The sequence below is a fragment of the Oenanthe melanoleuca genome, chromosome 11 (assembly GCF_029582105.1).
Source record: "Oenanthe melanoleuca isolate GR-GAL-2019-014 chromosome 11, OMel1.0, whole genome shotgun sequence".
Classification (NCBI taxonomy): domain Eukaryota; kingdom Metazoa; phylum Chordata; class Aves; order Passeriformes; family Muscicapidae; genus Oenanthe; species Oenanthe melanoleuca.
Window position 1 is genome coordinate 18,622,483 of NC_079345.1, and position 26,694 is coordinate 18,649,176.

The window sequence follows — 26,694 nt, forward strand, 5'->3', positions numbered from 1 at the left end:
TTGAATCTGTTGGTGAGGTTTCAATCCAGCTCATACTCCACTCAATTTCCAACTTCAGTAAAACTAATGCAGTAAGTTACCAGGATTACACCCTCTACTGGTGTTTAAAAAAAGAAAGTGAAATAAAGCAGTAATTTTATTTTTAAAAGCTTAAAACCAAAATATGTTTGGAATTTTTGGAAGATGTCATTAGATGTTAAATTCTAGTGCTTCAGCTGTTTATGGCAAGAAGTATTCCATCGTAGCACTGAAATCCTTTCTCATTTACACCTTTACCTCGGTCTTCACTCCTGTCAGCCAAGCAGCAACTAACTCAGAAGGATTTCACTGCACTATCATGCCTCCAAACAAGCCACTGTATATGACTGTTACTGCCTAAAAGAAGAAATAAAACATTAATTACCTCGTAGAAGCTGTTTTGCACAGCACTGGCAATTTTAACACAATGATGAGCTGGCCTTTGTTTTTTTAACATTCCTCTTCTATAAAATTCACATTTGCTTTACAATTCACTCAGTCTGCAAACTGGAACAGACGAATCTTGCTGCTCAACTGCTGTGCTCTGTGAGGCTCACTGCACACTCACCTATGAATGGGAGCAGTTTTGGATCCCTGGCACAAAGTGGGAGATTATTTTGGTACAGTGACAGAAATGGCCAATTAATGCATTGTGAGAACCAACAGTGACAGTTTTGACAGTTACCAACACAAATGCAGTAGGATTTAAGACAGTGATTCTAAACATTACACTTTTGTCCTACACACAAAGTGTCATGTATAAAAATCAGAGCTTTCTTCCTTCTGAAGGCATGAGGTGGTGAAAGCATGTGTGGTGATGCAACTGCTGCAGCTGAAGAGCCCAAGAATTGATTGTCCAAGAAAAAAACATTCACAAAAGTTTTATTAAAAAAATTCCCCTTTCACCTCAAACAAGTGAAGCTTAAGTTCTGTACTACTAGGTTATGTTTAGAAAAATGGAAATAATACAGTAATTTTTGAAGGCTATACATTGTAAAATCCCATAAGTCAGCATAATCTTGGACTGTGCAAGCAAATATAGCAAGTATTTCAGATGTTATTTATTTGGTCCATCAGATGTACAGTATAGTAGTATCTGAGTTTACAAAACATCAAATATAAATAACCTGAAACTGTAACAATACACAAAAATTTGCTTCTTACATTGACATACCAGGCAGTACGAGCTGAAAAACTGGAGTAAATTAACAGTTTTACAGTAATGTACATAGTGCCAGCTGATGTTTAAGAACACTGTTAGAACACGGCACTAATTTGCTTTGTTGGATTTTCTTCTTTACTTGTTCAGGGTGTGAAAAATGTTTAGGACTAGGCCAAAAATGTTATTCTTCAAGCATCTGTGTTTCTGTGAATGCTGCAGGTGGAGCAGTCACACTTGCAACATAGCCTCAGAAAGGGATAAGCACATGTGCAGGCAGGCCACTGCTGGGAAACTTCAAAAGTAATCACTCAAAAATAAAAAATATAGTTGCTTAAAATGTGGGCATCTGATGATGGCCCTTTCACTGAACAAAAGTAGGGGTTTTTTGTCCTGTTGGATGATACCTAAAAGGTATTTACACAAAAATATCATGCTGTTTTCATGACTGTTTAGGTAAATACTTATCTGTAGGTATTCACAGACTATGTTTCTACTACATTTAATATATGGAATACAGGAAAAACTTCTGGAAGTCTATTGATACGAGAGCTTTATCATCAAGAGAAACAGACACAGATTATTTAAGCCAGCGATTTGGTATCCACTTGGAACCAAGGCCTTAGAGTTAGTCTAGTTCTGGACATTTTTCACATCCCACCACAATTTGCTGTTACAGTTGACATGTGAATCACTTGGTGATTTTGGAGGTTCCCCCATCTTGCTCTTAGCTCAGCACACGCTCTTCGCCCCGACGCACTCGCATCCTTTCTCCTCCAGTTTCCTCTTGTGGCTCCTGCTCTCCTCCTCCCCAAGGCTGCTGGCAGCCCCCTCATCCTCAGACTCCACGATCATGAGGTCGTCCTGCTCCTGCTCGGCGCGGGATCTCTTGGCCCCCACGCACTCGCAGCCCTTCTCCAGCTTCCTCTTGCGGCTCTTGCTCTCCACATCGTCAGCGTTGCTGGAAGTACCCTCGTCCTCAGAGTCAACAATCACCACGTCATCCTGCTCTGGAGCTGCAAAACACGTTTGGGTTCAACTGGATCCTGCAAAGACAGTCTGCTCTCAAACCACGAGAGACAGCAGACTGTCTTTGTTTTCAAACCATATGTTTTCATACACAAAAAACTGGAGCATTCTTTATCAACATGCTTTGCCATGCAACTGCAAGAGTATCTTCAATGTCCCTGAAATTACTATAAAATACAGTTTTCACACTGGCATTCCTTCTTCACCACAGGTGTGGAAAATACTGCAATAAGCCAAAAATATGGGAAATGTGTTACTTAGCAGGACTTTCTTTGCACCTACAAAGCAGAAGAATTGCTGCTGTCTGCAGCTGTCGTTGGGAAAAGAGGTTTTGCATACACCAAGTGTAGAGCAGCCTCTCCTTTCCCTACTGCACTCAGAACAACCCCAGGAGAGGCCACGTTCCAGGAGAGAGAAGCCTCAGAGAGGGAGAAGTGGAAGGGTGGGCAGACTTACAGAGCTAAAGGATAACGATGGATAGTATGAAGAAGGGAAGAGAGAACCAAATGGGAACTTTCAAGACATCTCGTGGATTTTGTTTGGTTTTAAACACAAATTCACTGTAAAAAGTTACTAATTATGCTTAATTATGCAATTTTTAATACAATTTGAAGGAAATTTTAGCAATACTCTTAAGATTTAGTTTTCCCTCAAACACAAGGGAAAGGGACTCCATATTTAGTGTCTTAAATCTGTGCACATATTTTACAGGCAAAGGAACGCCAGGTAAAGAACACAATTTCAAAGTGTATGTACTATAAACTTTTGTGCCCTTTGTAAAAATTGTAAATGAATTTTTCTATTTAGTATTAGTTAAATACAGAGGCAATTTAAATACCTTTTACTTTGCATTGGTGAAGTAAATCACAAAGCTGAAGACAACTTCAATTGGACTGCACTAGTGAAAGGCTGTTTTGTTTAATATTGATGACTGTTGATTACCTGTTGATGTTGAAGGTTGTGCTCCATCATCACTACCATTGCTAATGTTCTTGGATGCTGGTTCTGATGGTTTAGGGCCAATTCTTTCAGGGGTATCACCAACAACTTCAAACTCTACATCTTTTTCTAGGTCTTCACTGCAGAAAAAACACACATGCTTTTAAATAGCCAGAAAATAAAATTCTGTCTTTTACACAAAAAGACCCATTCAAGTAGTAGAGTACCCTGCAACTGTGACAAAATGAAAAAACACACTGAAAAAGAGGAAAATTTGTTCAGTCCTCTTTTATAATTTAGGCTTTGTTGTTGCTGTAAGAAAGGTTATGGAGCTGTGAGAAAAAACAGCAACAAGTCACTCTCTTGCTTGGTGCAAGAAAGAGCAAGAAAGAGCAATTTATTGAGGGAAGCCATGGCTTTAAATAAGGTACTTTGTGAAAAACAAAATACAGACAGATCATAGGTCAGAGAATGAGACACCTCTTCTCCCTGGCTTTCCCATGGATCCAGCAGGTGTTTATCTCTGTTATGATTCTTTCTCTTGTGTTTACAGAAAAAGTCTCTAGCCTGGGAAAAATCCTGTCTGGAGCTGAGAAAGTTTCACAGCCTGAGAAAAAGGCCTGGCTGAAATGTGCCTAGGCTTTCAGCAGTGTCCACAATTCCCTCTTTTAATTTAAAAAAAGAAAAGAAAGAGAAGTGTTTGTAATCCTCCACAGGGCCCTTACAAAGAACACCACTCAGGAGATCTGTGGACACCTGAAGTGCCCAGGGAAATTTTCACACCTGGTACTTTTTCCCTGTAAAACCAATAAAACTAATACAATAGCAAAACCCATCACCATACCACCAGACTTATCAAACAGTGAAAAATCCACCACTAAGTAATTATTCTAATAAGACTCAGAACCTGAGAAAAAGGCCTGGCTGAAATGTGCCTAGGCCTTCAGCAGTGTCCACACTTTGTCTGTTCCTAAACACTATTCCACCCAGAGCTATGAAAGCCAAATTCTTAGGAATCAGAAAAACCATAGCCTGAGCTTACCTTTCTTCCTTAGCAGCACAGCCTTACTCCTACTGAATGTGCAGTGTGAGTTTCTGTGTATGTCTATTATTACTCAGGGTTAAATACACACCCCAGCTAGTTCAGAGGGACTTCTGAGCACAGGCATTTAAGCAGAGGATGTATTATCCTAGTAGGCTGGGGTTTTTTTGCCTTTCTAAATTTTAGGGGTTTTTTTAAATGCCAGTTTCTTGCTTATTGGTTGCCCCAAAAGTTAATTTGTTTTTGCAATGTGTTCTTACGTTGTGTAACAACAAATTACTGAAATAAACCCCTTTCAGTTATTGCTGTAAAAAACAAAACCACAACAAAACAAGACTACAACAAAAAAGACACAAAACCTAACAAAAACCCTTAAACTATAATTTCATAAAAAATAACCATTCCTCTTTTACCTCTACATTTCCTTTCCACAGCCTAATCTTTGAACTTAATTCATGTATTTATAAATTGTGAGTGAAAAATCCCTGTGGAACTGTTCTATGTATATACACAGAAGATCCTTACTTCAGAATCCTTACCTGTGAAGCACATTGATTAACAGAGTATAGTCCTGGAGGAAATCATCTGCTTGTAGCCGAGTGCCATTTCGAATTCCAAAGTCTGATAATTTCCTGTGGTTATTTGCTGCAAAAACAATAAAAAACCTGCAGTGTATGGAGCTATTTATAGAATAATCCTTACACTTGGATAAATATGGACTAGTCCAGAATTTTTATGCAGGAACATAAGATTGACACGTCAGTTTTTAATTGAAATATAACTAATACATTTAAGCCTATTAGGAGTTAAAGCTACTTATGTTTGATTTATTTACTCCTCATGCCATCATGTTCAAGCACTTACAATCACTGCATTTGGGAACATTTTGGAGATAGTTTCTGGCATCATGAACAAAGCACCACCTATGAGCCAGCAAATGCAGGGGGCTTGCAGGCAGATACCTGTTCCTGAAAGGAATCCTGAGGTGCCAGCTGAGCAGTGCTTAGTGCAGGAAAGCTGAGCTGCACATGCAGCTTGCACACAATACCCCTGGCTATTCTCAAGCCACTTAAAAACCTTGCAAACCCAGCTCTCTTCAAACTGCAACATCTGCTATACACCTACTCTGTAGAGTCTCTTCCAAGGGTTTATATACTCTTATCCCAAACCCTCAGGAGCATACATACCTTCTGTTTCACCTTCTTCTGAAGAGATCAGGATAGTTCCCTTTCCATCTTCTATTTGTACATCTGGTGCTACCATAGCGAATTTTTCTTTCAGTATCTGAAAAGATAAATATATTAAAATATATTCAAAATCTGACTTAAAAAGATTTACTAAAAAAAACCAACACTGAATTATGTTGATTTTATTATGGCTCATTTTCAGGCATCTACTGAAAGCCTATACTTTTTTGTTCACCTCCACGAACAAAATTATTACATTTTTGATGTCTGATACTTACAGGTTCATATATGCTAGGAAGTTTTTTAGAATACTTCATAAAATGACAGAATTACAAACCATTTGTGACCACAACTGTAATGTAGCTACTGAACTTTCAACTGAAATGCAAATTTTGTCTTTTGCTCTCAGATATGAATAGACTTTAAAACTGCCAGAATTACAAAATGCAAACATTCTTTCACAAGGCACACAACACACATGGCAAGAAGCATATTGGCTAATCAGTTCCTCTTGTATTTGAGAGAAATGTGGAGTAAATATAAACAGGAGGTGCTTGGTCACAATACACTGAGCAAATACCTTATTTTAATAATCTACAGTATTAGAATAGAAATGAAAGCTGTAACTGTAGCTCAAGATTTACCTTATCCTGGAGTGTCAAAACGGTAACTTTGTGTGTGTTAAGTTTCACAGTCACTTCTGGCTTACTTGCACACACATAACAATTGGGATTTGGTGGATCCAAAGCACAAGGAACCAATAGCTTCTTCCTGGGATTTGGCTGCTTGTTCAGAAAAATCTTGAGGACAGACAAGAAGAAATCAGGTTATTCTGTAATTACCAGCACATCTAAAGCCTGTTTTCCTGCAGATTTCTTGTCCTGGTCTCACAGGCTGTCCTGTTCCCTACTCCTCCCTGCTGTGCCTGCTGAGCAGGAGTCTCACACAACCAGCCCAGCCTGTGCTGACTGAGCAGCTCCTGCCAACAGCTCTAGCACCAAACAACCACACTGCAAGCAACAGCAGCCTGCTTCTCTCTCCCGTCCAGCAGCAAATTTTTATTAAGTCATAGCAATTTACTGATCCTTAAGACCTGCACTTCTCTTTTCATTGTGACTGAAAGTTCCCAGCACATTCAGAATCTACTGAAGTGACAAGAGATAGTAAAACTACACAATAGTGAACAAATGTTAAATGTAACTTTTAAACAAATAATAAATAGCAAGAAAGCAGAAGCATTTTATTCCCACTTACCGTTCTACACTGATCTATTTTCCCAGATAAAATCTTCAAACCCTCCAGCACTATCAGCCCAGCTATCACTGCATTGGTAGTAGCTATAGCTGGGATAATATTTCCTGCCATTGCTGCAAAACAAACAAGAGTATGCAGATTTTTAACAGCAAAAGAAAACAAGAAGATTATAATTTAAATAAAACAATGCTACATTTTATCCTTACACTTGATATCAAATCTACTCTTCATATTCATTCCAAAAACATGCATCCTGAGGTTTGCAGCAGAAGTGACAAAATCCATGGCAGAAGGGTCATCCTAAAAAGAAGTTGATACAAAAAGCATTTAAAAATCAGATTACTCATTGGAAAGAGTTTGCAGCAAATGGTTCCTAAAACCTTAAAAACCAGAATTAAAAAAAAAATTCTGTATAAATTTCCAAGTCAATACACTTCCCCTTTCAGATGGTGTACTCAGAGCAGTAGCTCTTTTAATACTAACTACACTTTCTAAACATGTACATGTAAACAAGTAGCATATTTGTACTATTAAAACACCTTGTACGTTATAAAAATGTTTAAATCCTAAGTCTGTACCCTGTATCAAACATTTTCACATTTAATTTTAACTCTGAATCAGTTTCAAACACTGGGTGTTTCAGAGAGAAGTATTTGTACTATTGGTCATAGTAATATTTTAATATTTTGCCCCACCCTCTTCATTACAGACTACTTTTTTCTTATGCCAAATGATAACTGACTGGAAGTGATACTGTGTGTGGTGATAAAAGAGAATATTCTTGTCTTCTTCAACAGAACTTGTACAGCACACCCATCATCAGCTGATTGCTCATAGCCTCAGTAAAGCCCCAGCTACTGACATCTCGCTAAGAACATGTTTTGGAGACAGATAAGACGGGAAAAATGAAGTTGAATTATTTAAATTTTTTTAAAAATCAAAATATGACAAATACTTTTGAATTTATGCTTTTATGAGCTGGAAAATTTGATGAATTAAGTTATTTCACACCACAGCAGTTAATTCTTACCTTTAGTGAGTTATACAATATAGTGTTTAAAGAATATCTTTGTTTACATATGGAAAGTGTTTCCATAAGGTGCCAGATAGTTTTGTTCTAAGCAGTATGTTTTGGAAGGAACCTGAATGAGCCCAACTAATATTTGTATTACTGATGTAGAGTTTATACATGGCAAACTAACCTTATCCCATATAAGTGCTTCTCCATCAGCCTTCTCAGCCAGGTGAAGGCTCAGGGTTTTAACACTCTTTGAAAACAGATCTGCATAGCTCCTCACATTGAGAACCTGCTGATCCTTCAACAAGGCAGAGCTCTCATTCTGCTGGTCAGACATGTTTTGCTCTTCGGGAAAAAAGAGAAAAAAATAACATCAGGAATATTTATAAGTTCCACAGAAGTTCTCCCAAATAACTTTCCAATTTCAGCATTTTCTAAATTGAAAAACAATATCCTTAACCTAGAGTAGCCCAAAAAATTTACAACAAATCTGCATTTAAAACTGCAACTATAACTATGATATCACTCACCTAAACACACACAAATTACAGCAAATATAAATTTTCAACCAAACAACTTTCAGAAATAAATCTATGAGAAGTGTTTATGGTAAGGTGTCCTAGAATAAGCTAACATAATTTTATTAAATGTGTATTCTCTACAGCCAATACTGAGCATCTAAAACAACAACTGCTAAAACAGTCTTAGAAAAACATTGTCTATACAGAGAAAATTTTGAAATCTTCAGGAAGTGTAAAGAATTAACACTGGTCATTATCAGAACTCAACTGCAGCAGTAAAAAATGTACATAACACAGATATGCATTCATAAACAGCAGGTACAACTATACAAAATATACAGGAGGAGGGACAGTTACCTTGCTTTTGTACCTCAGCCCAGTCCAGTGGCACTGGAGGCTTTCTTTTCCTCCACAGCTTATCCATTGTCAGCAGATATCTAATGTCATCTTTGAAAAGCTAGGAAATATGAAAAAAAAAATTAAACTGAAAGGGAAAAAAAAACCAAAACTGAAAAATCAGCATTACATGGATGAGGTTTTGATTTTCTCCTTGACAGTATTTTAACTACATAAAAAGATTCTAAACTCTTATTCCCCACTCTTTAACACTCATTGCATAGAGCAGCAGACACAGCTCTGATTAATCTGGGGAGAAGTGAAAAAATCAAGAAACAGTAGTTCAAACAGTGGTTTTACCTGTCTACTGAAGCCATCCCTACAGTTCTTTGTATGCCCTCTCTGAGCCAAGTGAATGAACACGCCAATGAATTTCCAAAGAAAAGTTATTGCTACCTATGAACATTACATTCAAGCTCATTTCCTCTATTTATCCACTTTCAGTAACTATACAGAACAAAGACTCCTAACTGGTTTGTTTTTTCTTACAGAGCCTGATAAAACACAGATGACTGATAGCTTTTAGGTCCTCAGATTGGTTCTGATTATGTCCAGTGCAATTCCAGAGGTCAAACAGACCCTTTCCCATTAAAAGTAATTGCAATGGAGTTTTGTCTGCACAGTGGTCAGGCTGCTGCAGCCACCTCTACTGGTGCAGATGGAATCCTGTAAAAGATGCAAACGTGGCAAGAGACCAACACAATAGCAACACTGGTGGATGTCACAACAGGATCACACAATTGATGACTTGCATTACATGTCCAAACTGGGATTTGATTTAACTTTACAGAACCTCACACATTTCAATAAAGATACTTATTTGGAGTAAAGAATATACCTTAGTAAAAAGTTTAACTGGATCATAGCCAGTGGATTTAGCCCACTCCTTAGTTGAAACACGTTTAATCTCACCATCTTCATTGGATGCTAGTGCTCTGGCTTCTGCTTCTGCTGGCTCCCCTATTAAAAAAGTGATAACCAATATTAAAAAAAAAAAAAAATCCCATCCAGATATTATCCCCAGAGTCAATAACAGGGAGCATAAAACGGCTGAATTGGGCACAGTGTGCCTGTTCCTCTTTGCCTCTGCAACTGCAACTCACTAATTTAACTTGATAACACACAACTCCTTTATTGGCAGAAACTACTGTTTCCCACTAATTTTCTCCACATAATGTTGCTACTTCAGAACTGTCTTACCACCCCTTTTTAGCAGTATCTTTTCTGGCTAAAGGATCTTACTTTTGTTGGGATTTCAAAACAAATAAACAAAAAAAAAAAAATCAATTTCCTATCTCTGGTTCTTTTTATACAAATAAAAAAGAAAACTCTATAAAGATGAGAACAATTTTCTTTCTTTCCCAGACACATCCAACAATTGCTGTCACGATTTCTAATAATCAGGTTGATGTTGCATAGAACTCTCTGTTATTAATGTCTTGACTGAATGAGAAAAATCAACTCAGAGACCATTACTTTATGTGTAAATTTGTGAATGTTTTCCCCCTTTCACCAATGCATCATTTGCATTATTTCATATTTATCTGTCTCATGTATCATTGCCCAGTCATTTTGTATTGTAAAGCTATCCACTACTTTTTTCAGTGAGTCCTTTTTTATTCTGGGTGACTTTGCCTAATCATCAGCACTGAAGAGGACACATCTCCCATCTGAGACTCCTCTAATCACCATTTATCTCTATCATTCAAGTAGTTTAACCACTTCAGGATCTTCAGCCTTTTTTGTCCCCTTTGGCTGCTTATGTCCCTCAGGTTCCCCTCACCAGTTTTTAGATCTGCCCCCAGCACGTTCAGAACAGCCTAAACCAGACACATCTGCACAGGCTTGCTGATTGCTTCCACAGACCCACAGAGCTGTGCTGGGCACGACTTCCCTTTATAAATATTGCATTGACTCTTCGCTGGATGTCCTGGTTTGGGCTGGGAGAGAGTTAATTTTATTTCTAGTAGGTGGTCTGGTGCACCAGAATAATGCTGGTAACACACTGATGTTTTTGCTGTTGCCAAGAGGTTACTCCAAGTCAAGGACTTTTCAGTTTCCTGTGCTCTGCCAGTAAGCAGAAGCACAAGGAGCTGGGAGGGAGCAGAGCCAGCACAGCTGACCTGAACTAGCCACAGGAATATTCCAGACCTCAGAACATCCTGCTCAGCACATAAACTGGGGGAGTTGGCTGGGAGGGGCTGATCTCTGCCTGGGGACTGGCTGAGCATCCACTGGACAGAGGGCAGTCAGCAACTGCGTCACTTGTTTGTCTTGAGTTTTACTCCCCCTCTCTTTATTCCAATTATTATCAATAATATTACTTATTTGTCTCCATTATTAGCTGTTCTTTCCCAGCCTCTGAGGTTCACTTTCTGTGTAGTTCTCCCTGCTCTGGGCAGGGCAGTGAGAGAGGGCTGAGCTGTGAGCTGGGGTCAAAGCTGGCCACTGGCATCTCTGTGTGACACAGCACCCTGACTGTGAGCAGTCTGTCACTGCAGGCACCAGACTCCAGCTCAGCACTCCTGTACCTGCCCTGCTGCCTTCACTTAAATAAGTGGCATTGCATTTGCTATCTCTCAACTACTTCAGCAGCCATTGTTTTATATTTATATGGACTTTATATTGCCACTTTTAAAGACTCACCTATTTCATTCTGCACCTCCTGTAGGAACAACCTGTCCAGTAATTACTATCTGATGTTCAAAGAATTTGAAGAGTCGGAGGATACTCTAAGCTCCCGCTCCCAAGTCCATTCATCTATCAAAGGATCCAAAAGAAGCAACCAACAATGATGCTTATTCACCTCATAGTAACTATGATTACTGTCCTTACAGAAAAATACTGAATAGCTATAAAAATATCACTCAAAATGGGCATGTAGATCAATATGTAGATCAATGCTCAAGTGTTGCAAGCTAGAAGAGCCTGAAGTTCCTTGCAAACCCTCAGCCAGCAGTGGGAAATGCAGAGTGACTACAAATACCACTCAGTATCCTGTTCAAAATACAAGCCTCCCAGAGGCCAGAAGCAGAATCTTCTTTAAATAAAACTGAGCTGAGCTCTCTAACCTCATGAAATGCACAGAAAGGAGTCATAATCTCTGAAAAGGAACATTTCAGTAGCAGCGTAAGCCACCAGCTTATATCACACTCACAGGCAGCTTCAGGATCAGCTCTGTCAGGTGAGACTTCTTGATCAGCATCTTCTTCTCCAAACAACTGGCTATATAACAATTAAGAACAACAAGACTAGAATTTCAGCATATCTGGTTAAAGACATGGATATATATTCATTCTAGGATTCCATGCTTTCAGACAGATTGCCACTTGATACATTGCTTTTTATTTAAACTGCTGTGATTCAGCACATGTGGACTTAACATGGACAACACAAAATGCCCAATACAAAAATGAATTCAACAAAACAGTTTTCTGTATAACTCACTCAGAAGCTCACCCAATATTCAGCCTAATATTTACACTGCAGTACTAAATGCATTTTTAGAACCTCTGGGATATCCAAGATTCCAACAAACTTTACACTCGTTATAACATGTATTAAAATGAAAAGTGTGCTTACTTCATACAAAGATGAAGAATAAAGCAATCTCAACCCACACTGCTGTGCCAAAGTACACTTGCTATTAGAGCAAGGCCTAATACTGATCAACTAATAACCATCCCAGAACCCAGGTCAAGTAAGTAGAGGTTTTCACCATAATCCATCTAAATCAATTTAAAATTTATTATAATAAATTAGAAAAGTGTGTCAATTTTATTTCTTTCTCTGTAGGTTTAGAAACAGAAGAATATACCTATTTTTTTTAAAGTCACTTACTTGAACAAATACTTGGCCCACACAATGCAATGGATAGGCTCCGAGGGCGTATTTCGGATTGTGCAGCCTGGGAATGTTTTCTGAGTTGGTTTAGGCTGACATTCATAGCATTCTGTCACTCCCTGGTGAAAAATGAAGTATTTACTTGTCACTCCAAGAAGGCTACTGATAGTTTGGGCTATTAACAGATGAACTGTAACTCTATCTCCAAACACCCACTCCCTGTTGTCCAAAATAGCCAATGACAAGAGTGACACCCCACCTAACCTTTTTGATAACAGTTACTTGTCCAAGGTAGCCTGCAGTTCCACTCTCTATAAGAGGAATATCAGCAGCCAGACACATCCTGTTCACATGGTTACGGGCAGCTGCAAAGCAAGAGGGTTTCAAAGAAAAAAATTGAATAGTTAAGAAAAAAGAAGTTTTACTTCTCCAAATCCAAACTAGCATCCTATGCACTTATCTTTACTATACCTCATTTTTCTATAGAGCACTACACCATTTCCCAGTTTCCCATTCTCCCAAGACATATGGACATTAATAAACACAGCAAATTCACTGATTAAACCTACACTGTACCCACAGCACCCAGCAGGTCCCAGAAGCAGCAACTAGCAGTGCACATTTTCTTTCAGAACATCTGCAGAAGCACTAACCACCCCTTCAAGTTTTTAGCAAAGCACACGAGGCTTAGTCCTACTGCAGATGTGTTAGGAGGATATTGTTATTCAAATGACACTGCAGCAAGGAACAAACAACTGTAATATAAAATCATAGTGAAAACTTCACCTCTGTTATCCAGAGCATTCATAACCAACGTAAACTGGCGGAAGAACTCTACGTTATAGTCAGGGCTACAGAAAACAAAAACAACATTTCAAATGGCACGTCCAGGTTGTTGGTTAGTACTGCACAACAGAAACTACACATGCAACCCATGTTTGTGTGATAAGTTACATATACTATACATTTATAAATTTAGCTACCCTTTAACTGCCCCATTTGTCTTCTGCCCACTTTAAAGCTGAGTGAAAGCATGAATTTTATGCTGCTGGAAGGAAGCTACTGCAATTAGTACTAATTTGACCAATGAAATGGGCAGACAAGGGAAAGTGATTAAACTACTCTGACCTAATGAGTAAATTGGCTGAGCTGTGGTAACTGACCTTAAAAACCATCAGCTGTGGCTAAAACATGCACACTGTAATTACCACAGCTCATCAGACTGTGCATAGTTCATTGTGCTGTGATAGCTCCATTGGTTTGATTGTGTGGCCATACCCTGAGGAGCCAACACATGGCATGGTACTTAAACCCTGACACTTCAGTTATCTTTACATTGCATTCTTCTGACTTAAGGAAGAAGGTGGAGAAGAAGAGAGAAAAGAGGAAACAGGATTAACAGTTGCAGGAGAAGGATGTGGTCAATCAATGTTTCACTGGCTAATAGCAACATCAGAGCTCAAACCTCCATGGTACAGATATCCATTTTCTAGAAATTGGGGCAAATATAAATTAAAACATGGGGAATAGCTAATGGAACCATACATAACTTTGTACTCTACTCATTGGTTGCAGATCATAAAGACTAAATTTCAACATCTTGGGGCATATATAAATGACACTTAGTTACCTATACACATACAAAGGACTTAATTTTTTTAATCACAGACTCAACATTCACATGTCTTTTAATTTAACTATTGCTCAAGACATCAGGACATCCTTACAGAGTAGAAATTCATATGGCAAATATTGCCAATAAAATGAAAAACAGACACAAACAAATGACTACAGCTTACTACCAGAACTTAAAACCCATGCAAAAGTCACACTTCCACTCAGGTGTCTGGTAGTTCACATTTACAGGAATTTCTCCTTATTGAGGAAGCTTTGTAAAATACCTTAAAGTACACCAATGTAGCATTTAAATAACACAGTACTTGCAAATCAAACATGTAATTAGAGCTTAAAACCAAACATACTTCATGATGCTATCATGGTAAGCTATAATATTAGCTTCTGGACAAAACTGTAACACGCTTTCCTTGGCAACCTAGAAACAAAACAAAAAAAAAGAAAACAAAAGAAACACTTATTATTTCTTCCTTCCTTCTAAAAGACAGACTTGATACCAGCTGTGTATTGAGTAAGTTGACTACCTTAAGAGATTTAAATACTTTAATAATGAAATGCTGTGGACAGCCACAATCAGCCAACCAACACTTACCTCTTCCCAAGCAGAAACTAAACTGTGACATGTTTCTAACACTACCATAAAATAATACTGAGTAATAAGGCATGAGCTTTAACTTTTTCCTCACCTGTGACTTTGATCTTCCAACATGTTTCTTCTGAAACAGAAACTGTCTGTTGAGATTGCTGACATCAATAGTATCCAAATCAATCTATAAACACACAAGAGAGGCATTTCACTTTCATAGGAAGAAAAGGAACAAAACCATTAACACAGTTTGAAGAAAAGACAATTGGCCAAAATGCAGAAACTTTACAGAGCCCTTCTCAGGCCATTCAGGTGTTACATCTGCACTACAGCAACTGAAGAGGCACAAGTGGTCACCTAATCATCTTCAAGAATCCACAGGTTATCAGTGAGTGCTGGCAGGGGACCATGACAAAAGTGCAGGGCTACATGAGAACAAACTTTCTGCAGAGATCTGCTGAAAAAGCTTGTGACTCCTGAGATACATCCACACAGCAGTGAGCAGAAAGTCAGCACTGATGGTGCTGCTTGCACAGCACAGCACAAAGAGTTTAGCTCCTCTGGAGCACAGCACAAGCTCAGGTGGGAAAATGCAGAAATCCATCAGGACAGGTCCAGCCAGCCTCTCCCTGCACCACCCACCCAGAGCACTGGCTCTGTGCTTCCCCCAGGCCCAGCAAAGGCTGCTCCAAACCAACTGGTCCTTCCACTTCATAGAGCATGGCTTGGAGCACTTGAATCAGTACATCAAGGGCTGCACGGCCATCTCACACACACTGCAGGGCAAAAGCCTTTCCTGCCTGTCCCCAGGACCACTGCCTAAGTGCACATTAACAAATTATGAAGTCTACCTACAAAAAAAGAGATCACACAATGAAAATGTTTAAAAACATACAGCCCAGAGCACAAAGGATACATGACTGCTAACAGCTATGTTTCTATTTATTAATATATACACAGGAACAGCATAAATTCCAGTATCTTTATCCCCCACAAGAATTAAGAAGATTTAACTAGAACTTTGACATTTATTCCTAGCTTTGTTATCACTACTTCTCATGCAATTAAAGTTTCTTTGATCAACAACTGTTTTTAGAAGTCTTTTCCTGTCCTTAACATTTTTAATGAGGAGAGTGAGAGTTTTTCTGAACATCAGAGATATTTCTCCCAAATTCCCACAGGTAATGTTGACATATTCAGCACAGCAACACCTTCAGCTACCCAGAGAGCCCTCTCAGACTGACTGTGCAGTGTGAAGTTTAATCATGACCTACTCAGGGTGCTCTCACAGGTTTCTGACTTCATTAAACAAACCTGAATTATGAAAAAAGCTCAGCACAAACTCACTGAACATCCTCTGCATGAGAGATCCAAACCCCAAGATTAATCCACCTCTTTTCTGAAAGGAATACTTTCAATTGAAGGACTAAGTTTTAACATACTAAAAACTGCAACAGCCACAGTTTTATTTAAATAAAAGCCCCTGTAGATACAGAGCACGCAGAAAAGATACTATGTTTTACAAATATACTGTAGATCTGAGACTGTTACACAGTACTACATAGTATCATAGTAACTACTTGTGGCCTTGTCTCTTTTCATGAAAATGGTATTTGCATAATTCACATTTCTACCTCAGTTCCTTCCTCAAAAGACACACTGAAAGCTTGCTTAGTCCAAAGCCAGAAAGCCCAAGAACTTCAGGGGAAAACAGTAAAGTGCAAAACTCTGTTAAAACCTTCACTACCCAAAAAGCTTTGAATATTTCAACTGGAGAGGATGACAAGCAACATCAGCTCCTAGTGAGAACAAGAATTACAGCATTAAAGGGAGCAAAGGGATCTCTCCAGAAAGAAAACTTGAGAACATCAGACCTCAACAGAAGCTTCAGTCTAGCTAGGAACGATGAGAATTTAACAGCTCACTTATAAGACAGCTACACTGTTTCCATTTTGGTAACCTGGAAGAAAAGACATGATAACTTAACAACACTTACTCATGTTCTTAATTCCGACCTGGATCCTGAAAAAACATAATTTTGCTCTTCATTCATAGCACAAGGGCATGCCTTTCAACACACTATACTTCTTCTTTTGCTCTCACCTTGTCTTATACCCACCTGTTCCCTACATTATCAAAACATTATGTCTTACATGAAACACTGCCAGTGGTACTGTCATAAGAAGGAAGACAGCCCTGATCCAACACGTATTTAAGATAATGGAGTCCCACCAAGCCAGCCCTGAAAGGCAATACCAACCCCCAAACTATAACAAGCACACCCTGATGAGATTTATGTCTAATGACTAACTGGAAAATCAGGAGCTTTAAGGTGTGTTATAATGGACTGCAGGAGCACATAACTGACACAGCAGAGTGGGGAGGTGGAAAAAGAGGAGAACAGTGCAGAAAATGCTTCCACTTCTCTGCAGTTATTGATTATCCCTTCCCTACTTATATTCCCTGGCAATGTTCAAATTGGATAGGCTCTCAAACCAAAAGGGAAATTTGGAATTAAACTCTACGAGTTTAAAAAGCATTCCAGCAGGAAAGCCCAAGCTGTAAGAATAACAAGGCAAACAAGTGACTGTTTTCTTCCAGAAGCTGATACGGTTTCAGATAAGAGCTGCTCTGCTGAACAAGTCTGACTGCAAACCCAAACTCCTCACAACCTGTCACACAAAACTCTCAGATGTGACTCCTGGGCAAGTTAGTAAAAAGGTATTGAAGGACAGATCTATGCTCTAGCGGGATTTTAAACCCTATGCTCTTCTTTACTACAATAAGAAATCAATAAAGGTCTGGACACCAGGCAATCACAGTTTCACCAACAGTATTTCCCTCTCTTCTTCATTACTACCCTCTCACACCTGCCCTTCCTGAACGCATTCACAGATTAATATCTGGAAGCAAAAGTGAAAGCACGAGCCGGCGGGAAGCGCCAGCACTGACGGGTTTACAGCCCGGGATCCGAAAGCAGAGTTCATCTCTCCCGGGGGTTTCTCGCCGCAATCCATCACCGGACCATCACCCCCAGCACCGCCAAAGGCGGCACTCGGCAACACTAAAGATTTTCAAGATATCGCCGCAAGCCGGCACGGCACGGCACGGTTTCATCCGCGGCCTGGGCAGGCAGGCGGGGGAAGGAGGAGCCCGGGCAGAGGGGGCGGCGATGGCGCGCAGGCCGCGGCCCCTTTGTGGCGGCCCGGCCCGGCCCGGCCCGGCGGGCCCGCGGCGGGGGCGGCCCGGGCCGCTCTGAAACCGCGCCCGCAGCGCGGCGGCGGAGCGGCCCCGCCACGCCGCGACACCGCCACACCGCGCCCGCCGAGCGGCACCCGCGGCCCGGGCTCGGCCTCCCCCCGCCCGCCAGCCCGGAACGCGCCAGCCCCCGCCCCGCCATCGACCCGCACCACGTAAATGCTGCTGAAGCCGGTGAGCACCAGGTTCTTGAGCAGCTCGCAGCCGATGCCGCCGGCCCCCACCACCAGGACCCGCGCCTGGGACACGGCCTGGGCCAGCTCGGGGCTCAGCGGCCCCGACAGCGCCGCCGCCATGACGGACACGGCGGCGGCTCCGCGCGCCTCCTCACGGGCCCGCCGGGACAGAGCGCCGCCCCCGCGCGCGCAGCGCCCCCTGCCGGCCCGGAGGACCGCGGGCTGCCCGGGAAAAGCGCGGCGGGGCGGGGCCGGAGGGCCGCGGGTTCGAGTCCGAGCCCGCTGCCGCCAGGGAACCCCAGGGCCGCAGTCCTGCTGCAACTGACTTTTTATTTGTTGTATTAATTTTTAATATATTTATAGTTCAAATATACGTATTTAATATGTTTATATGTTTAAGATTTTTATGTATTATATTATTATAAAAAGAGCTCAAGAAGCATTTAGACAATGCTCCCAAGCATGTGGTGGGATTCGTGGGGCATCCTGAGCAGGGCCAGGACTCGATCCTGATAGGTTCCCTCCAACTCTGCATGTTCTATGATATTTTTAATATATTTATTTCTAATGCATTCTTATTTTTTATATTTATGACTTCAGCTAAATAACTTGCCTCCAGAAGTTGACATGGTAAGCTACAATTCTTCCTTAAAAACACAGTTTTGCAAACATTCCATCATCCATGTGTCATTTCCTCTCCTCCCCACCTCCCCTTATTTTAAGCCCACACTTTCATTGCATTAATTTATGTTATGGCATTAAACCTGTACAGAATGCTCTAAGGACACTCAAATTTCTTTTCCTTCAATCAGTGAAGATACTGCAGTTCAGCCTAAGCCAACAGGAAGGTACAGGAGAATGGAGATGGTTTAAACTAAAGCTTGGTTTTAACCAAGATGCTGAGCCCACCCCAGCTCTGTACCTGTGAGAACACAAGGGTTAACTCACCCCTCCACCTCCTCCCCACCCAAACCCATGGCACTGCCACAGCTCATTTTACCATTCATATGAAACCTTTCCTTCACTGGAAAAACAAAGGAAAGCTTCATGTTGGAAGGCTGCAGGGACAGTAAGGCCCTTCAGCCACTCCCCATTGAACTTCCAATCCGTGGTCAAAGCAAAGCAGAATTCCTTTTAAAATCATGCTGGCTTCTCCATTGCTAAGAGTTTCTAAAAACTGGATGCTGTGTGGCTGATGGATACTAATAATATATGAGAAAGGTTTTCTCCTTCTTTCCTAAATGTTAAGAGTAACTTAAACTTTGAGAACTCTCTATACTTCAATTTCCATGTGTAACTGAAATAAGCAAGTTTTGCCACCACATTTTAGAGGCATAATATCTTTCAATCAGTTATTCTTTGAAATAAGCATAATGCCATCCAACAAATTTAATTTTTCACCACATCTGAGGAAAATTCTGTTATTACACACTTGTAGTAAAGGAAACCAAAATACTCCAACAAACTTCTGATGTATGCAGAGAAATACAATTTATTTAAATAATCTCTGATCCGGGTCTTCTTGTACAAAAATAAATTCTTCAAGAGGGGTTTGATGATTTGATGGCCAACAGCTTCTCTCACATGTGTAAACTATAACAGTTCCAAATTCCACTGACACATCTAAAAAAAAAAGCAACACAGGTATATAAGGGTATGAAAAGTGATATAATCAGGGTATATTCCTTACCACTAGACTTCAGTCCTTGCACAAATTAATTCAGTCTCCTCTGTAAATAGCATTTTTTAATGTTAAACATTTTAAAGGCAGCCAAATCAGAATTTTCAAAGAGATTTTTAAATGTCTGCATTCTTATCTCACACCATTTATTATTTTCCAAGGCCTCCTTTAAGAGGCAATAAAGACAAATACTCCCAAGGCCATGGAATTATCCCTATTGCAGTTATTAAAGTTCACTAGTGAGCAATTCAAGCTGCAATCAGAGTATCTCCAGCAGAGCTCTCTCTGCTCAGTGAAATGTGTAATGGAGACAGCAGATTCTCTGAACACCATCACTGTGGTTAAGCACTGGTGGGTAGCTAGAAACAACTCAAATTGCAGTTCACTCTTCCCAAAAAGGAGACTGTTAGAAATATTGATTCAACCAAGTCAAGCACCTGAGTCACTCTGGAGCATGCTGACCAGCGTGGGCATCAGCTGGAACTCAAACACTCTGCTGCTTCCACAGTTACTGCAGGCTGGAATACCCTGCTCCAGGTTGGCCGGAGGACAGGTGATGAATAAAGGCTGGCCATCCCAAGAGTACCTGAGGGAAGACAGGGAGAAGAAGGTTATACATTTTTAAAATATCTAAAGCTGATAGGAAATCTTACATGTTTGCAACAGTGTTCAGGATTTGCTGAGATCTCTGAACCTGCTTCAAGTAAAAAACATGGCTGTGAATCAGAAGCTTCAAAGGAGCCATGAACTAAAAAATAAAGAGAGGGAAGGGGAAATACTTGGTAGGTTAATGCTTGGAAAACCTTAAAGAAAGCTGGATTTAGAGGAGAAAAATGCTTTGAATGGACACCTCCAAAATATGCTGTACCAGAATAATTTCATTAAGCAAACTACACTTCCCTGAAAAATGGAATCCTGGAAGATGAAACTCAACAAGTAAAGGATTTAACACCAAAGGGGTCTCAAAACCATCACAGTTATGGCTCAGAAGGGATGGTTTATTTGTAAGAGCTATCAAAGCTCCACAGCTAACAGGAACAAAGACCAAGGATGGTTTCCAAGGAATGCCAAGCAGGAGATTGTGTGCTCTGCTGAAGGCCAACAGGGACCCTGCTGGCAGGGGAAATGGGAGTCTCAGAGCACACTGACAGTCCCCAGGAGGGCAAAGGGAGGCTATGAAATGACTGTAACCAGGGACAGCCCAGGGAGAACCAGAGCTCATGTTTTAGAGTAATGGCAAATTCAAAGAGCACAATACTGCAAAGTCACAGACCCAGTGAAAAGCTGTCTGGAAATGCTACTTGCACTCTGCATTAGAAAATCTCCTGTATAATCTCAGATAATTAATAAAAGCTTCTCATGTTTCTTTTCTGTCTAAGCAGTCAATCAGACTTTTAACTCATCAAAAAGGGCCCAGTTAGTTCCATGTGGTACCAGAAAGTTGTTTAAAAACACCCTGTCACTACACTGAGACAGCCTGACCAGACAGGCAACCCTGCACTCCCTGGAACAGGGAAAACGAAAACCTGTATTTTCTGCTACTGTGAATGACTTATGATTTACTGTTTCCTGGACTCCCATCCAGAATTAACTCCTCTCTCAGGAAGAGCAGCTACTCTGAGGTTACACCTGCTTCTGTTCTAGGAAAAGCAACAGATTTACAGGACCTGAAGACTGCTGGGTGCTGAGGGAAGTCCACAATGAGCTGCAGAACTGGCTTTAAAAGAAGTAATTGCTTGCAGGACAGACATTAGAAAATCCAAATACATCACAAAATTTCAGAGCAGATAGCCTTGGAAATCTATCACAACAGCACACTACTATGTTATACCTCAATATTATATATATATATATAAAATATAATATACCTCAATACTGTCTCTTGGGAATCTCTGGATTTCAGTGAGCCTTCAAATACAGTCAGGGGCTCTTCTCATCAGGTCTTGTGTGAAAAATCTCCCATAGCCAGAGCTTAGGTCTCTGATCCTGTTTTGCTGCTCACCTACTTAAACTTTGTATAAAGAAAGCCCAACCAGGGACTGAAGTCTGACCAGAGATATGGCAACAGCCTCCACAGCAGGTTGTTTGGTTTTTTTTTTTGTTAAGGAATTAAAACCTACACATATTTCCAATTAAAGAATTTATTTTGATTTACCAACCATCTATGCCTGTGATTTGTATGTCCCTGTTACAACCAGATTATCAACATACCTTAGAATCTGCTCAGGACACATAGATATTCTTTTCATGAATTTATGGAATGTGTGGTCCCAGCTCTTGACTTCACTCTTCTCATATTTTTCATTACCACCTCCACCAGCAAAACTGTATGAAGACAAGAAGCAAATTGTCCACTAAGGTTTTCAGTATGACATGAATGTTTTAAATAAGGTATGGTTACTATTAATTCACATTAAATTATACTAAATACACTGAAAAAAAATATATACTTATTAAGAGAAAATTCCTATTAGAGGTAGCAAGTGAGTATTTTCCTTCTAGTGACTTACAATTACTAACAGTGTTTCAAACTATCACATGGGACTCAAATCCACCAGATACCTGCTTTATTCCATCAAAAACCCTTTCCTCTAATAACTTCCCAAAAATTTTTGTGGTTTTTAAATTATGATGTTGTTTTTTTCAATTTTGAATCAAGCATAATTAAAATTCTTCAATTTTATAAAGGTCAAGTAAAATCAACAGGACCACCACTGCTAAAAATGCAGATTCTGCAGCTGACAGCAGCTTCGGCTATAAACAAATTCAATGCTGTCCACAATTCAAGCACAAGTGGTCAAAAGTCCTCACTGTGACCACCTAAGTCAAATATTTTCCTAAGAAAATATTTTCCTAATAAAGTAATCACACTCAACAATTGTTTTTCAGGCAATCTTTACTAAACTTTCAGGTGTCTTACCATCATCCTGGTCTCTAGCCAAAACCCCTAAAAAAATCAAACTCTTAAAAATTCAACTGAAACACAAGAAAAGCTTTAGCCCTGTAAAGAAAGAGCATGAATTGTCATGATATAAAGTGATGCCATTTAGCAGAGATATTGTTTCAGAGATTAACCATCCATTGCACCACCTGGAGCCCATGAACCCTCCAAGTGCTCAGTCACTCAGAAATAGCTGCACCTTTGAGTAACTCTGGATTTGGCAGCACTGGGTGCACTGTTCTGTTCTTCCTGCACAGCACACCAATGGTTCCTAAAGGGGCTTCCAGACAACATCATTCAGGTTTAGTGTGAGAGTCCCACTCAGATTATCAACCATCGCACAGGAAACTACACAATTCCTTTGGTTTCACCGTGAAATCCAGACCTGTTCTCACCTTTCTGACATCATCTGCTCCAAATCAACACACTCTCTCTGCTGATACTCCTTCAGTAGCTTATCTGCATGATCTGTATCAAGCAAGCCCATGTAGTCCTCCTCATCCACAACATTAATGTAGAAGGGCTGGAACACAGGGGCTGAATCAGCCACTGGCATCCCCATCTCCTCACTGGCTGCAGGGTGTGTGTCCTGGGGAGCTGGGCCAGGGGCAGGCTCAGACAGGTGGAGCTGCTGGAGCTGGGATGCACACTCCACCTCGCTGCTCACAGCTTCCTTCAGGCCAAGCAGCTCAAGGGAGGCACATGCAGGAGGCTCTGCTCCATCACAGGCCCCCCAGTCATCTGCATCTTCACACCAATCCTTTGCTGTAAAGTTCGATTCTTGCTTCTGAGAACCAAAAAAAAAACAAAAAAAACAAAAAACAGGAAGAGAGCATTGCCAAGGTCTGCCACCCTGATGCACTTCAAATTCAGTTTCTAACAGATGAGAACTGAGACTTTAACCTAATGCTCAGTGTTACTGCACCTACTCTCCTCACCATGGTACTTCCCAACACACCCACATGTACTTCTCACATCTGCACAGTTATGGCAAAAACATCTCACACTGGAAAATCAGAGCAAGAATTCATCAGCCCTTTGAGTGGCCCCTGTGCCTCCTGCTGCCATGCCCTGGCTGTGACACAGCCCCTGCCAGCTTTGGGGGCAGCTCCAGCTGAAGCAGCTACTGCACTCAATAGGAACTCTGTACCCAGAGGGCAGAAGACAGAAGGAAATAATAATAACACCACTATCATTTTACCAGTGTAAAAGCCCATTTACCACAAGCCAAGATTTCACATTGCAAGTGCACCAACTGAATAAACACTCCCTGCCTTGCCCCCACTAGGTTGGTGCCACCCTACTCCCCCAACCTACTTTAGGAAACATGTCATTTTTCCTCACAAGTATATTAATAATAATTCAGTCACATTAATAAAAAAAACTCCTGTTAAACTTGAAGAGATCAATTTGAAACAGAAGACAAAAAACTGGTTAAAGATCTAAACACAAACAGTACAGCCCAATTACTTCAAGTTGAAAAATAAAGTTTAGTCAGCTGAACTAATATTAAGTATCAGTTTTGGCCATAGAGCTGGACTGCAATCTCCACTTTAAAACCAGCCTGACATAGACCACAAACAGTAGGTTGATGTCTTGGGTTGCAATACAGGATGTGACCAGAAATGTGTGTTCCATTACCATCTGCTGAAGCTGGGTGGGGCAGTGACCCTTATCTCTGTGGCACATATTATCTGCTAATGGGCCATGTTTAAAACCAAGTGGGGCAGTCATCTTTATCTTTTCCCCAACCCATCCTCCCTCCAGGAAGATATCATCTGCTGCTGGGCCATTCAGTCCTACTGCATGACTGATAAAATTACATCATCCCACTGGGAGATGCTCCAGCCAGGGGAGGAGCCAAGCCTTTCCTACCTAGATAAAATCTGAGATTTGGAACACCAAGGCAACCTTCTTTCCACTGGGTTCCAGAGGAAAGCCAGACCTTTCCACATCATCCCTGCACCTTCAGAGAAAAACTGCACCTTCTACAGGAGCACTGCTTCAGCTGAACCACATCTGCCACTGCAGGAGGATGCAGCCACCATTGAATGGCACTGCTACCAACACCCTGACTGACTGATGGGGTGTCAGGTTGTAGTCTGACTCTGTCAGTGTTTTGGGATTGTTCTTTGTAATACTGTATTTCTATATTAATTTTCAGAATAACAATTTAAAGAATTGTTATTCCTAATTCCCATATCTTTGCCTGAGAGCCCCTTAATTTCAAAATTATAATAATAATTTGGAGGAAGGGGGTTTACATTCTCCATTTAAAAGAGAAGCTTCTGCCTTTATTGGCAGACACCTATCCTTCAAACCAGGACAGTTAAACACTATTTAAACTGTCATAGAGTAAACAGCGCAGTGCAATGACAAAACCTCCGAGACTGGAAACCATCACAGAGCGCTTCGGGAGGAAGGCTCGGTATTTAAACAAGGAGGGGGGTGTGCAGCTGGCTCAGACATCCTCCCGAGCGCGGCACAGCCGGGCAGGCAGAGCGAGCTGTACCTGTGTGACGCCGGCACCTCGGCTCTGTTCGTCCTGGGCCTGCGAGTACTGGGAGCGCAGCACCTTCCAGCTTCCGTGCGCCGGGCAGAGAGAAACGGAGCGTGAGGGGGACACTGAGCAGCGGCAGGAGTAACGATAATAATAATAATACTAATAACGGTAAGGCCCGGCCCGCGCTCACCTGCGGGCGGCTCCCCAGCAGCGCGGCGCGGCGCAGGCGAACACGTGGAGCGCGCGGTGCGCGGGGCCGCGCTCCAGCGGGCAGTACACCTGCACCAGCAGCAGCAGCGCGCGCCCGCACCGCGCGCACCGCGGCGGGCGCGCGCGCACCGCCGGCACCCAGTCCTGCAACACCGACAGCGCGGCTCAGGCCCGGCCGGGGCCCGCCCCGCGCCCCGCGCCCGCCCCGCGCCCCGGCCTTACCGCGGTGCCGCCCAGCTTGTTGGTGGCCCAGGCGGGGAGCGGCCCGGCCGGGCCCGGCCCCGCCATGGCGGCGTCGCGCAGCCCCAGCAGCACGGGCGGCCCGCCCGCCATGGCCCCGCCGGCGTGCGCGTGCCTCTGCCCGGCGTGCGCGTGCCCGCGCGCCTGACGCTCCCCTCACGCGCGCTCCGTGCGCGCTCCCGCCCTGGCTCGGGCGAGGCTCCGATCGGGCCCTTCCCTGAGGCGGCCCCGGCATTGATTCATCCCCACGGAGCGAGCGGCACGGCTGGCAAAACTTCCCGCTGTTTACACCTTTTAGCAAGCAAAGACATTAATGTGCACTGGTTGCAAGGTACACGGTTCTCTTATTAATTAGTATTCTCTCTTCGGTTGGTTCGCATGGAATTGCTGCCATGCTCTCTCCTTTGGCTCAGTGCTCTCCTGTGTGGCCGCTCCATGAGCTGTGCTCCTGATCTGCCCCTGCTGCAATTCCCATTTACCCACTCGGAGCTGATTCCACACAGTTCTGAGTTGCCTTTATTTGTTTCTTCCTTATCTTGAGGGTTCTGCCCAATGCCCTCGTGGCCATGAATTCTGCATTCCTCGTGTATCGGTGGAAATCCTTCTCCCCGAGCTTTGTTAACCTCCCTGGGCTGAGATCACCGGGGCATGTGCAGCCCCAAACCTTAACAAGGCAATTCTGCTGACCAGGAATTTGTGTTTCCAGCAGCTGGACATCACTTAGAGCTTATTGGCCACTCTGCTTCAAGGATTAAATCTCCCTCCTTGCTGATAACGCTTGAAAGTTACAAACAGTAAAGAACATCCTATCTTAATAAAAATGTACATATTTCACAACAAAATGTACATATTTCACACTTAGCAACAAGATGATCTGAGAAGCAGCAGATCAAACATACTTGGTGACCACCTTGGAAAAGCAATTATAGTAATTATGGATAAGTGATACATTTTTAAAAAAAGATAACGTTTTTTATTGACAGGAAATAAAAACAGAACAGCAGAATTCTTGCTGAATATTATCAGTAAATATACTGATAAGAATTTCTTCAAATATA

General features: G+C 41.6%; 2 protein-coding genes across 3 annotated transcripts; both read right to left on the reverse strand.

Annotated features, from left to right (window-relative positions):
* Positions 1–884: 884 nt before the first annotated feature.
* UBA2 (ubiquitin like modifier activating enzyme 2) lies at positions 885–18,247 on the reverse strand. The gene is made up of 17 exons (XM_056500716.1): positions 18,038–18,247; positions 14,728–14,811; positions 14,389–14,459; positions 13,193–13,257; positions 12,671–12,771; positions 12,404–12,525; positions 11,721–11,788; positions 9,402–9,523; positions 8,525–8,624; positions 7,831–7,991; positions 6,835–6,928; positions 6,629–6,741; positions 6,019–6,174; positions 5,375–5,471; positions 4,727–4,832; positions 3,149–3,285; positions 885–2,193 (listed from the first exon to the last, which is right to left on the reverse strand). The coding sequence occupies exons 1-17, from the start codon at positions 18,179–18,181 to the stop codon at positions 1,910–1,912; spliced, it is 2,025 nt and encodes a 674-aa protein (XP_056356691.1). The 5' UTR covers positions 18,182–18,247; the 3' UTR covers positions 885–1,909.
* Positions 18,248–19,435: 1,188 nt separating this feature from the next.
* Positions 19,436–25,871, reverse strand: PDCD2L (programmed cell death 2 like). Of its 2 annotated transcripts, XM_056500734.1 has the most exons (7): positions 25,619–25,824; positions 25,377–25,540; positions 25,196–25,265; positions 23,079–23,470; positions 21,954–22,067; positions 20,180–20,328; positions 19,436–19,684 (listed from the first exon to the last, which is right to left on the reverse strand). In XM_056500734.1, exons 1-7 carry the CDS (start codon positions 25,727–25,729, stop codon positions 19,554–19,556), a joined length of 1,131 nt encoding a protein of 376 aa, XP_056356709.1. In that variant the 5' UTR covers positions 25,730–25,824; the 3' UTR covers positions 19,436–19,553. The 2 variants fall into 2 exon arrangements, with proteins under 2 accessions (XP_056356709.1, XP_056356708.1); XM_056500733.1 differs by lacking the exon at positions 25,377–25,540 and having other exon boundaries at positions 25,196–25,308; positions 25,619–25,871.
* Positions 25,872–26,694: the final 823 nt, after the last annotated feature.